We start from the raw sequence: 13,499 nt of genomic DNA, 5'->3' as shown, positions 1-13,499 counted from the left end.
TTTGTTGAACTAAACCAAATATTTGCTTTCGAGAAACGCCCATTTCAGTTTGAAACAGTCATTCGTCAAGTTTGAAATTCAACTAAACGTTTTGTTGTTTCAAAAAGGCCTGATTCTTCTGCGTACAATTCTCGACAAACATATGATTACGGCCTAAAAGCCAACTGTCAAAATCCACTTTGAATGGAAATTCCAGACAAACCGTTACTAGTCGAACACAGTTCACAACAGTTCTCGACAAACATATGATTACGGCCTAAAAACCAACTGTCAAAATCCACTTTGAATGGAAAAAGTTACGCGCCAATCACAGATGTTTATAGTAACCGAAAGAGAAAAGTTTTCTCTTTCATAAACTGTTGTGAACTGTGTTCGGCTAGTGACGGTTTGTCCGTAATTTCCACCCAAAGTGGATTTTGACAGTTGGCTTTTAGGCCGTAATCATATATCTGTCGAGAGTTTATGAAAGAGAAAACTTTTCTCTTTCGTTTACTATCAACATCTGTGATTGGCGTGTAACGGTTTGTCCGGAATTTCCATTCAAAGTGGATTGTGACAGTTGGCTTTTAGGCCGTAATCATATGTTTGTCGAGAATTTTACTCGTCTGCAATCGTTTGTTTATTGGCCCTTTTCAAAAAAGGCGTGATTCAGTGCTTGCCCCTCGAAGCAAATAGAGTACTTGACAATCTGTAACAGTATTAGTGTGTTCAATGATTTGATTTCCTCCACCTGTCATAATTTTTGATAGGTGGAGGAAAACAAATCGAAAAAAAGCTTTTCGGCCGGATTATTTGCGCGGTGGACCCAACCCAACCGGTATTGTAGTATCCAGAATAAGTTTCACAGTGACACAGAGCATTTAAACACCATTATAAATAGTTTAGGAAAGCGATTCCAAACGTTTAAATTGACTGACAGTTTAACATATGACAGCTGGAGGAAAACAAACCCCCAAGTAGTGTGAGTGAAATCATTTGCATAGAACTCTATAGTTTAATTAGTAATTTTAAACAACTGTATTCATTGAATTAAATCTAAATCTCATTTGTCACCATATCAAACAGGAAAATTGTTCAATAAAACTAAATTTTGTTTATTTTAACTGATATTTTTTCTGCGCGGCAAAGCCCCCTAATACGCCGACATTTATAATTAGTTGCCGCTATTGCCAAAAACTTTGATTACATGGTGCAAAATATTTATAATTTATCACGCTTAAAATTTAAATGGGTGGCACATTTGTATATGAAGTAAAATTTTATTAAAGGCAATTGGAAGTTCTTGAATATTCTCATTGTGGATTGAAACTTCACAATTTTGTGTCAAAACCTAGAGCTAGAATATTTTTACAGTGTATATCTTTTTGTTTTATTCCTCTTAATTAGTAGTTTGTAATAAGCGTGCAGATCAACTGTTATTTTAATAAACACAAGTCGGCCACTTGGGCAGGCGAGGGCGCGCGCGTTACCAGTGCTAAATCCACCGTCGAGGCCTTCGTGCTTTTACCACCATTTGTACGCAGAACAAAATTAGCGAACGAACCAGCAAGCGACCGACTAGAATCCACAGTAAGTTCGCTGTACTCCTTCGTTTGGAGCGAAATATTCCGTGAAAATTGCGAATAATTGGTGAAAATTTTACAAAAACTGCGTGAAAAAGTGATCTTCTACCCGGAGTGTTTCGAATTAGGTGTTGGTTTGCGCGTTTGGATAGATATTTCGAAGGTGAGAAACTACTAGCAAAGATCTGAACACTATTCAGCTCTGGCTGCATTCATCCTATATACACAGTGAAATCTGCGAGAACAAAGTTGCTAAGTGGTAGGTAGGTTGGCGTTTCTTTTGCTGTATAGCTAATGATGCTCCCCAATTGGGGAGGCTTAGATGCAGCTCGCAGGACTCGAATTTAAGAGCGCATAGCGAATCCATAAATTGTGTATGATTGCGACAGATTAATTTAACCGTTATTACATTTACGTTTTCTTATGGTTTTAATTGACGCAAATTAAGAAGCTTATGGCGTCAAAATAGCTTAAGGTAAATCTCAACGTAAGGTATTGTGGTATCCCTACCCAGCTTTAGCGCAAAATCGCGAACGGCATTCCGTAGATTTACGATGTGTTGGCTTGGCTTCGTCAGCAAAGCGATGCCCCATATTCGCCTGTAAGGCACTTTATTGCCCTATAGAGATATGCATATGCAGGTCTGGTTTAGATCCTGCTCCAAATGTTCCTGAAAATTAAGGTGATTTCAATAAATAAAGGATAAACCAACAATTCAATAACTATTATGATGTTAACCCTTAAATGCATACAGGTGCCATTTGGATACATGATACATTTTGTAAATTTTGTAGTTTTATTGCGTCCGGAAATCTGTTAGTTTACACTGTACATCAGGACAAGGAAAGGTTTTGGTTAGAGTTAACATTAGGAGCGAAATTTTGTGATTAAAGAAATCTACCACTAGTTTGTATCGTAGGTAACAATCTCGAAAAAAAAATACCAAAGAACACAAAATCATGAATTTAAAGATTAAATTATAAATGTTTAAGTCAGTAACTCTCATTTAAATATCAATCCTTTTCTAGCATATCTAGACCAAGTAACAACGTAGCGTAATGGGCAAAGATATTGATCCCGCGGACATCGGCAAGCATCCGGACCTGATTCGTAAGGCGCAAGCCGAAATGACCCAGAGCGATGTGCTGGTATGTGGCCGCTGTCACAGCGTGTTTCACTTTATTGAACTGTTTAAGGAGCACAAGGAACAGGAGTGTCGCAAAGAGTCCACGCTGAAAGACTGCCGTGAAACTAAGGCAAAAGTTTGGGCCTTTTTGTTGTGGAAGGCGGCTCAACTGAATGTAGAGGTAGCAGGGAATGTTAATTCCTGGAAGTTGTATCAAACTTGGGTTAAGCTGGAGGAATCGGTACGGGAGACATGGATCGTTGCTGGCAGAACAATTCAGTCGTTTGCCAGGGTGAGTAATTGGAGATATTTATATGGCGCCCATGTAATAAAAATCTTATTTTTTGTAGATGGGACAAGGTAATCTTCAAGAAATGCCTGTTAAAATTACTAAAACTATTATCGAAAGTGGACCCGAAGAAAAGAGTATGTTTTGTTCTCTTTACCCGACGGTTTGATACAAATTTGTTCCATTCCTTTCAGAACCAGCAATTACTCCGGCAAACACAGTAAACACTGCTACGAACCGTTTTATCCCTACTCGCAAACCAGATGTCAAGCCGAGCATCTCTCCGGTAGCGTCGGTCACCAATAAGGTCGAAAGCGATGTGAAAAAATCTCCAATTCCTGTTCAACCCAGAAAACCGGAATTGAATCCCATCAACAAGGGTGTTGGGTAGGCTGTTTTTTTGCACCGTAATGGTAATTTGTATTAATTCCACTAATTGACTTGTCTTCATTGTGCAGAAAACGGTCCGTCGCCAAGCGCACTACTCCTGGTAGCGGCGAAGTCATCGAGGAGGAAGTCGAAAAGATCTTGGCCAAAAGGTTCAATCCTCGCCGGAAGGAACACGAGTATCTGGTCAAGTGGTCCAAGTTTGCCCATGACCAGAATACCTGGGAACCGCTTATCCATCTACAAACATGCCAAAGTGTTCTCGAATATTTCGAAGTGCAGCTGGCAAAGCAGAAGGAACAACGAGCGGCAGCAGCTGCCCGAACTTTGCAGCAACAGCAGGCGGAAAAGGCCAAGGCAGCAACGGCGGCTTCCGTTTCGATGACTAGTTCGTCGCCTAATATCACTTCTCAGACCGCAGTAACTGTGACCAAACCACCAGTAGCGGTTACCGTGACACCAAACACACCCTCCGCAACACCCATAGTTGTTCCGTTGGCACAAAGTTCACCTCTTACCAACAGACCTTTACGAAATTCGAAGGTCAATGCGATGGATAAAGTCAAGCAGTGGGTTGGTAGCACGATGGCTGCTGGAAGCGGGAGTTCTGACAACGAGGAAGCAGCTAGTAAAAGAAAAATTAGCGACAGCGATTTCGATATCGAGGAAGAAGGTGGGTTGAAGAAATTTAGAACGGAAAATGTAACTGTTGGCCAAGCGTTGGTGAAACCTGGTGTGAAGGTTGTTCCAGTTGGAGTGAAATCGCCCGTCAAAGTAGTCAACGGAGTGGGGTCGTCGAAGAAGGACGATGGAAATTCAGCAGAGGTAATTGTTAAAACCACAAAAGATGGTACAGCTAGCGGTGTTGTGAAGAAACCAGGTTTCACCAGTGCAAAGAATGTCGCCGGGGAAGCTAAGGTACAAATCGTTAATCGTGGTGAGGTTCCCAAGCAAGGTGTATTCAAAGTGAATGCAAGTACGCCTTCGCCGCAATCATCGCCTGCTCCACTCAGCAGGACAACGCCACCTTTAACTACCACCACAACAACTACGCGAATCGTACGTAAGAACATTGGTGGAACACAACAGTTGGTCAAACAGGTTGTTCGAACCACGATTCCTATACAGCAGGCCTCATCTCCATCACAACAACAGCGGCAGCCTTTGCAAAAAGTTGTCAACAATGCCAATCCTGCTGGAGCCCCGATTCCAAAAGTCACTACTAACGTTATCCAGCGAAGCTCCTTGTCACCTAAGCTTTCACCACCGATGAACAAATCACCTATTAATCGAAACATAAAACCTTCACCGGTCTCAAAAACCAGTACCACTTCAGAACAGAAAATAAACGCTCTCCGCAAGCAAGGTTTGAACATCGTTAAGCGAGTCGTATCCCCTCCTGCTTCCTTGGACCAGAAAGCTGACGCTCAACAAGGCCACGACGAGGACGAAGACGACGAACTACCAGATCCATTCCCATCTGCTTCGCCTGTTCAAATTCCGCAATCACCACCACGCGCCCTAACGCTCTGCCCTGTCACTGGAAAAGTGCTGGGTCAAGCTGAAGGCGAACCAACGCCAGTGCCAAGTCCGGAGATTGAGGAGGACAAGTCAAAAACGAAGAAAAATTCACCGCACATGTCTCATGAACAACAACAACACGAACTTGGACAGGAACAGGACACTCAGGTACAACAGATTTTGACGAACGAAGATGGCTCGCCGATTATTGTTGCCGGAGAAGACGGAACTCTGTACCAGGTTGCTGGAAAGAATGCCGAAGGTCAAACTATTCTGATCGCCCAGGGCGCGGACGGAGAACAGCAGTGTGTGTTGGTTGCTGCGCAGGAAGGTGAAGGCGAGGCTGAGGCTAATGTACTAACGTTAGACGCAGCAGTGTCAGAAGCGGTGACTCACATAGGGGTACATCAGGAGGTGAGTTCGGATTTTGAACCATGTTAAACATTCGTTTACTCATACACTTATGCAACTCTATTCGTACAGGGTCAACAGCTGACGGAAGAACAAGCTGCACAGTACAAAATGCAGGAAGGTGTAGATCCTAATCAGCAACTGACGATTCAGACCGAGGACTCCCAGGACGGCCAAATCACCGCTGAAGTGGTTCAAGCTGATCAGCCATCACCTGGTAAGTGCAAACTTGTTACCAATGATGTTTCGTCTCGTGCTGCTGCAGCAAAATCGTATTAATTCTAATCACATTCTTAATTCTGTTTCTCTTCAAAGGTGGCACCCGGCGAGTGGTTCTGCTTTTACCGGACGGAAGCTTCATGATGACTGAAGTGAATGAAGAACAGTATCAGTCGTTGAATTTAGTGAACTAAACATAGCAGAGGGTGTGTTAGGATATATTTACGAATTTCTTCATGACTCGTAAAATGTTACGCGTCATCTATTTAACTTTAACAGATAGGTACTATGTTTTAAGCTCTAGATTAGCTATACAAGTGTGTTTAGTTAATATTGTTTTAAATGTTCCGATTGACATTCAAACTAGACATTACAAAAGATTTGTACAGAAATTCCGCTAATATTTAATCATGTGGTAAAAGTGAGGTATACTCCGAGAAGTTTTTGTTTCTCAATTTACACGTTTTAGTTGTACATACATAACATGTATTACATATGTATGTTACATTAAAACATTAGCGGTTCAGCCTATGCGTGTTTAGTATAGTAAAAGAATATAAATGTCTGAAATAATATAGGTTAACATAGGCGGTTCGATACGTTTATTTGTTAATTCCAAGTTCTTAGAAAACATGATCGAAGGTTGGGGCTCTCTATTCTGAATTTTGGCTCGCTTGCGCTAGAATACGATCCAAAACAAAAGAACCCGATCCCAGTAAAGCTAATAAATGGATGCAGTGACGTAGAGTGTAAACAGCAAGTTTTTATTTTAACAATCCGAATCACTATGGCATCGTTACATGCCCTAATACTGTGAGGTTAAGAACATTTCAAGTAAAAAGTGCGCCTAAAAATTCAAATTTTAGATAAATGATTGTGACTATCGCGTTAGCTCATTTTATATTTAGTATATTTGATATGAAAAATACAAGTTATACTGCTCATTACAATAAACCCTTGAAAAATATCATTGACGAACGACATAACAATACGCCTAATACCGCGCACCTAAGAGGAATGAGTCAGAATACCGCACAAAATAATTCCTAATACCGTTTACCATAACATGAACTAAATACTGTGTAAATAATAGAATTTGAGTGAAAACATTTAGAACTGATTTCTTCTTATACCTTTTTTCAGTTCTAGGCGCTTAGATTTCAGCTGAGCCTTTTTTGTCAGCTTGGAGTTTTCTCTTGATTTGTCGTTCAGTTTTCTTTCTTTCAACTCAATTATTTTAATTTTCTCGATATTTTTCAGGTACTCATCGTAAGCAACATTAGTTGCGACCGAGTGTGGGTGTGGCTTTGATTTTGGTTTTGATTAAGCTTTCTGTAACATTTTACTAGGGCAGAACATACCCAAAACGTTCAGATGGTCAGCTGGAGGATGAGACAGATCTAGCGGTATAGTTTCGACAAATTATTCTGGAAAAAATGGATGTTATAAGATTATAAAAATTTATTACTTCGGTTTTCGTCGAAGCCTCTGAATAATAGTTCTGCATCTAGAGAACTCCTCTTTTGCATCTGTGCCTGTACTGGTCCTTGTGTTGGTATCAATAGTGAACTGTTTTGTACATATTTAATCCTGTGCCAAACTTTAAAAAGCCTAGTATCCCAGCCACTCACCGTAGGAATCATTAAAATCGATGATTGCGATTAAAATCATCCACTTGCTGATGTGTCATATGATTTTGAATTTCTATCAGCAAGTTTTTCTGGATGCTGTAGTTTGCTGCGTACTTGAAAATTTGCCATTTGATCTGTACTCAAAAGTAGAATCTATATAGCTGTTGATGCTTTACACACGTTGCCAAAAAAATTTTTTTCAAAAAGACTGGAACTTTTCTTAAAAAAAACTGAAAAAACTGGATGCTCGGAAAAGAAACCTAATTTATCCTTGTAATGTTTAAGTTAACGATTCAATGCACGTAATTTTAAGTAAACGCGTATGTCCATACCTTTTACTAAACAACCAACTCAATGTTTGATATTGTCCAAATTTAAAAAATATTAAACATTTGAATTCGATGGTAATTATTATAGTTACATTCAAATTTTATTGTTTTGAAGGTCTCAATCTACACATGCGCAAAATCCTAAATTTGAAATCATTTTCGTAAACTCGAGGATGCGCCTAAACCGCTCTTACGATAAAGAATAAAATTTTAGAGAAATCAGCCAACAAAACGTCGTACGCTAATTACGTAAGGGAATATGGGGGAGGGGGAGGTTCAAAATATCTTACAAATTGTTATCTGAGGTGGAGGAAGGGCGGACTTCGAATTGAAGTGTTTTATAGCAGCAGAATATGATTGTTAAATTAGTTATGGATTTTTTTAGATTGTTGCCAACGTGAGGAACGGCTTAATAGTCAATGATGTTGGAGCAGCTACAGCAATTTCTTGGCTTTTGCTGGTACATTGTTCTGGAGTCATAATATGCCTTACAAGTTAAAAAGTGTTGATGCCCTTCGTGTAACTAAGCCTTTTTTTCAACTTTCGCTTCAAAGTCGCAAGGTATCCGGAAAATGTTCTGTCTTGCGATTGTCAAAGATCTTTTAGGCTGAATATTTCCAGAGTGTGAGCTGTAATTTACTTCAAGAAAATTGTCATGAATTGGAACTCTGAATAAATTCACAGCAGAAAAGGAAATAAATTGTTTTAAGATCTACATAACAAAGCAATGGATTCAAAGGAAGTGGAATATAGCGAAGCTGATTATGTGAACTAAATCGGAATTTCTGAATATTTCCCAAAAATAATTCTGAAATTTCTGCTGGCCGAAATTAGGATGCAAGTAAAATTACTGCAGATGATTACAGTTAACTTTTGTCATGAATTTTCTGGTAATATTGCTATACGTATCGTTTTCGCAACCTTATAATAATATAATATTTAATGGATTAACAATACGATTTTTTAATTACGAAAATCATGATAAGATCTTATGTTTGGGGGAGAGGGAGTTCACAAAAATCTTACTATTATCAGGGGGTGGGGGGTGGAGGTTGAAAAGTTCTAAAAAACCCTTACGTAATTAGTGTACGGCCCCTAGCTGAGCATTCAACAAATCGACACAGATCTTTCAATAGGGCCAAAGTCGCAATGTAATCAAATGGAGAAAAATCAGTTTCAGTATACGGCGATGCTTTTCTAAATGTAGTTTTTATTGTAGGTATAAATTACTTTATGACCATGTTTTTCCGGAAGCATCTATGGTTAAACCTTATGACAATATAACAAAGAATTTAATTCCTATGTGCTTTTAGTGGGTAGAAACTAAAAAAATGCTTACGCCCAATTTGCATCCCAGTCGTGATTTCGCCCTTCAGCAACCACCATTTGCGGAAGGGCTAAACGGTGTACATAATTTTCATAAGGGCGCGGTAAAAGGGCTAAACTGACTCTGTCTTGCTGGGTAGGGCTGGGTAAATGGGCGAGCTTGACAGTATACTTTTTAATAGGGCTCAGCAAATGGGCGCATAGAAACCCAATGTAAATGATAGGGCGCGTGCATCTTTTCTTCGAATTTCATGAAAATATCGAAATATTCGAATGTTTATGTGCAACAACTATCGAGTATACATGATCCTAGTAGATATTGCTTATCATTTATATAATAGAACCGCCGTTTAAAGAATAATTTTGTGAATAATAACCGTACGCCCGGTTCTGTCAAAAAATGTAAGTTTAGCCTTTATATTCCATATGAGAAGAAGGGCCTAAGTCGAAATCTCGAAGAAAACGCATGTTTCGCCGTTTTGTTTTCTTTAATTATAAATCGAACTAAAAACCATTTTAACTAATTTTCACCTCAATCTTGTAGTATTTTTGTCGCATAATGTCATAATAGCGAAAACGCAGTTTGTTTACATTTGCGATTTAAGCCCTAATGAAAGATCTATGTCGAAATGTTCATCAAAATATTTGACACAAAGTACTGCCTTTATGTTTCAGTAAAATTCATTTAAAATTGAATGTACATTCCCGAACCGTTTTGCTCACAAGTGGGTATAAGAGTTCAGGTACATGGTGTTACGGTGGATTAAAAGCTTTTTCTAGGGTACTCGCCATCTTTCCATCGCTCGCTTGGATGAATCGTTACAATTTTGTGAAAAAAAACTAAATAAATGAATATTTTAAAAAAACTGCATAAAACTGGCTCAAATTTCAAAAAACTGGAAGATTTCCTCGATTGTCTGTTTGACTGGATGTTGTAAAAAAACTGGAAGAATCTAGTTTAAACTGGAAGGTTGGCATCGCTGTTTACACACAAGCCTATCAAAAAAAAAATGCGGACGAACATCAGGCGATTTAAAAAGTTTGACGTGCACAGAAAACTTGCATTACCTAGCAGTAGGTAATTTTAAATCTGTGCATCCCACTTCCTCCAACGAAAAACGAAAGCGAGGGAGTCCAAATTTACCCAAAAATAATGAGATATTCCCCAAAGCCGACTAAACTTCATCAGAGAAGAGAAGTACCACTTCGAACAAAAAAAATCACGAAAGTTCTCACAAAAGCGAATCGGATTTGTTGCTGGTTTTCCTTGCTTTGATTTGAGAGTGCACCCGTATGACGTTTCAACTAGTATAACTTTTGAGACTGGCTCGTATAAATCGTTGCAGGCGGTAAGGTCGAGCTCCGCTAAAGCGTGCGGTAAATAACAGAAAATGTATTATTGCATTTCCTATCATAGATTTTACTTTTCTGATTGATATTATGCTTATTGCTGTATGTAATCATTGAACGCTCGTTTTCTAAAACGACATTATGTTATTTTTGCGGGACGTCCGGAGAATCATCCAGTTTCAACGGAATGTTCTCTATTTACCTAGCCCGATGGAAATGCATTTATTAATTTTGCACATTGAAGAGTAACTCGTAAGGAACCTTTACTAAGTAACACATGATTGCAGAGCCCTCTTTCTAAGTAGTGGAACGTGATCTTCCACATGGGTGGTGGATTTTTCCATTTGTCATAATTTGTCGTCAAAATATTACTTGTGATAGTTAAGCTGAAGAAATAAACTTTTTTTTAATTCCAATCCAATGCAGTGAAAGCTAGTGTGAATACTTAAGGTCACAAGAGCACTTAGCACATATTAGGAAATCCAATGGAAGATTTTGTCGTGATAATTCAATTTTGTAAAAAAAAAATATTTGTAATTTTGCGAACAAAAAAATAAAAGTTTGATCATACATCAGCTGCATCAGAGCAAATCGAAAACAGCATATAGCTTAATGACCCAATTAACGTATACAATCTCGCAATCGTCGGTCATTTGAGTTGTTTTCTCTAATAGTCTAACTATTTTTAAATTTATTTTAGAAAAATTCTTTAACTTGGCTGCTGAGTAGTTGATTAATAATTGCTTCTCGGTGCGCAGATCTGAAAAGTGTGTAGCAGCGTTGCCACAAGTACAGATTTATCTAGAAAGGTACAGATTTTTCGATTATTTTTGGTACAGATTCTGTACGATACGGATAACATAGTTTTGTAAAAAAATACAGTTTGGTACCGATTGGTACAGCCGCTTACAGAGTGGCGGTGAGAAACTGTGAAGGGGCTGGTACTGACAGTAGGATGCGAGATGGGAGGTACCTGCTTGCAGCATATCAAATGTAACCTGTTAGAGTGAAAACAGGTAACCGGTGCAGATCCGCTCGGCTTTCACTCTGACATCATCCCTTTGGTTTGCAGCAAGCAGTTTTCTCGAATTATAATGTCAGCTTAAGCCCCAGCTTAGCTTCTCGCCGCCACTCTGTAAGCACCCATAGGGTACTTGACCATCTGTAACTGTATTAGTGTGTTCAACGATTTGTTTTCCTCCACCTTAATGACGCTGAATCCTTCTGGATGAAGACTTGACACGTGAATCGTTTGTTTACAGCCCTCTGGCAACCCTATACCAACATATGGAGTTTGACAGCGACCTAGATATATATGGGGCGTTATAGCTATAAAGCCCCAAACAAAGAATTTTGTTCGGCGCTATGCGCAATATTGAAGCATTCCACACGACGTTTTGCATCTTTCGGGATGATTAGATACCATATCATTCAGAAAATCGGCACTTAGTAACCAAAAACAGCTTTTAATGATTCGGTCCAAAATTATTGTTTTAATTTTCATGGCAGTGATGCTGGCTGTACAGAGACGCCATTCTTGACAGGAGGCTGTTTGTTTACCATTTATCTGTCAGTGTCATTTCAATCGAACACCAGACCTGTCAATGTCATTCCAATCGAGCAGAAGACTTGTCAAATGTTGCAATCTGATGAATGAATTTTGGAAAGTATTGTGATAGTGAGTTAAAATATTTTGAATAAATTTCTGTTTCGAATCTCTAAGGCAAGGTAAAACACAACTTTTATCATTACAGTGCCTTCTAAAAGTTGCATCAACCATTGCAGCTATCCGTAATGTTGTTATTTTCTGGTAAACCACCGAATCGGACCCATTCCGCACGAAGGTCGTAGTTCACCAGGAAGCGAAAAAAACCAATATTTTTTAAAACCGGCGGTAGTTTTATTGGTACAAAACTTCACACAACACTTCGTGATGAAGAAATTATCGACGTAGCAACTCTGCGATAACTGTAGTATACGAGTGAACTGAAGTTAATGCTATGACAGTGGTGCTAGTTTGCGGAAGATAATTTTGCCAAACCATTTTATTTAGTTGGGATAAGATGGCGAGTCTTTATTCAGTAATTCAGTGTCTTTACTCCACCAGCCATAAGTGAAGAAAAACAAAGCGTAAATAGATTTTCGGTCGGAATATTTTCGTGATGGATCCCAACTAATCAGTAATGTACGTATCCGGAATAAGTTCTACGGCGGCAAAGATCATTACAACACCATTAAAAATACTTTTGGCGAGCTACTTCAAATGTTTAAATTGACTGACAGTTTTATATATGACAGTTGGAGGAAAACAAACCTCCAATTAGTGTGTGTGAAATGATTTGCGTAGAACTCTATACACGGTTAAATAAAACAACCTGCAGAAAAGTTCTTTTAACTTACTTTTGAGTTGTGCGTCGCTTTCGCACTTATTAGTGCTGTCAAAAACAAAAAGAGAGATTCGACTCAGTCGAGGTCTTCCGTGGAGGAAGGTACTTTTGAGTTGTTTGGGGTGAACTCAAAATTAGGTAAATTCAACTTAAATTTGAGTTGACAAAACCCACCACTGGGTTGTCAAACAAACGTCTCATAGATTGCCAAATTTTTGGTCATAGCTTCTTTATTTTTAACAATTTCATGAAATATTTCAATTTTTCATAGATTTTTCGGAAATTTTACACAGATCTTCCTTTTGTTTAAAGCAAAACAGATGGCTAAAATAATTCTAGACTGAAACACAGCTTCCAATGCGGCCCTGGTCGCAGCTCAGCTTAGGTTGAAAACAAAATAACAACGAGAATTTGAACAGGAGCTGATTTTGACATTACCCAGTAAACACTCCGGAATTTTGACTGGTTTTTGGCGAAATTTTATCGCAAATGAAATAACCGATTCCGAATCGGAATTTTTGGTTTTTTGCAGCCAAATATCAGCATCAGCACCAACTCACTATTTCACTATCTCGAATGAAAAATAAATATATAAAATAATTTTGTTTGTCGTTGTGTTAGTACAGAATACGAAGAAGTTTCAACTCCCAGTACAGATTTAATTGTGGCAACACTGGTGAGTAGTCAGAAGTCGCTGAAGTTTTCGAGCCCATCATAGTTTACAGACCTTGGTGACATTTCGTAAAAAATTGAAATGCGACGTTAAATCCTTGAAAAGGTACTCATGAGAATTTATACAAAGCAGCCTTTAATATAAAAGATTGAAAATAATTAAAAACTAATTTCCTCCACTTTTATGAGGACCAAAAACTTATATCGAATCCTGGAAAAGGAAAATGGTTGGCTAACAAATTGTTTTAAAACAACATTGCGAAAACCATCTCATGGTGGTTCTCAAAAG

The 13,499-nt window shown here is 38.6% G+C and overlaps 2 protein-coding genes across 2 annotated transcripts in view; one reads left to right on the top strand and one right to left on the bottom strand.

Annotated features, from left to right (window-relative positions):
* LOC131687988 (high affinity cationic amino acid transporter 1-like) overlaps nt 1-13,499 on the bottom strand; it is a 400,280-nt gene that overhangs the window by 143,011 nt on the left and 243,770 nt on the right. The window lies entirely within an intron of this gene.
* Nucleotides 1,520-6,275, top strand: LOC131687986 (nucleolar and coiled-body phosphoprotein 1-like). Its single transcript, XM_058972101.1, has 7 exons — nt 1,520-1,725; nt 2,591-2,980; nt 3,039-3,114; nt 3,172-3,364; nt 3,436-5,299; nt 5,369-5,513; nt 5,612-6,275. Exons 2-7 carry the CDS (start codon nt 2,621-2,623, stop codon nt 5,707-5,709), a joined length of 2,736 nt encoding a protein of 911 aa, XP_058828084.1. The 5' UTR covers nt 1,520-1,725; nt 2,591-2,620; the 3' UTR covers nt 5,710-6,275.

The sequence above is a fragment of the Topomyia yanbarensis genome, chromosome 3 (assembly GCF_030247195.1).
Source record: "Topomyia yanbarensis strain Yona2022 chromosome 3, ASM3024719v1, whole genome shotgun sequence".
In the NCBI taxonomy this organism is placed as follows: Eukaryota; Metazoa; Arthropoda; class Insecta; order Diptera; family Culicidae; genus Topomyia; species Topomyia yanbarensis.
The sequence above is the reverse complement of the archived record's forward strand: the minus strand, read 5'-3'. Positions and strand labels throughout refer to the sequence as shown.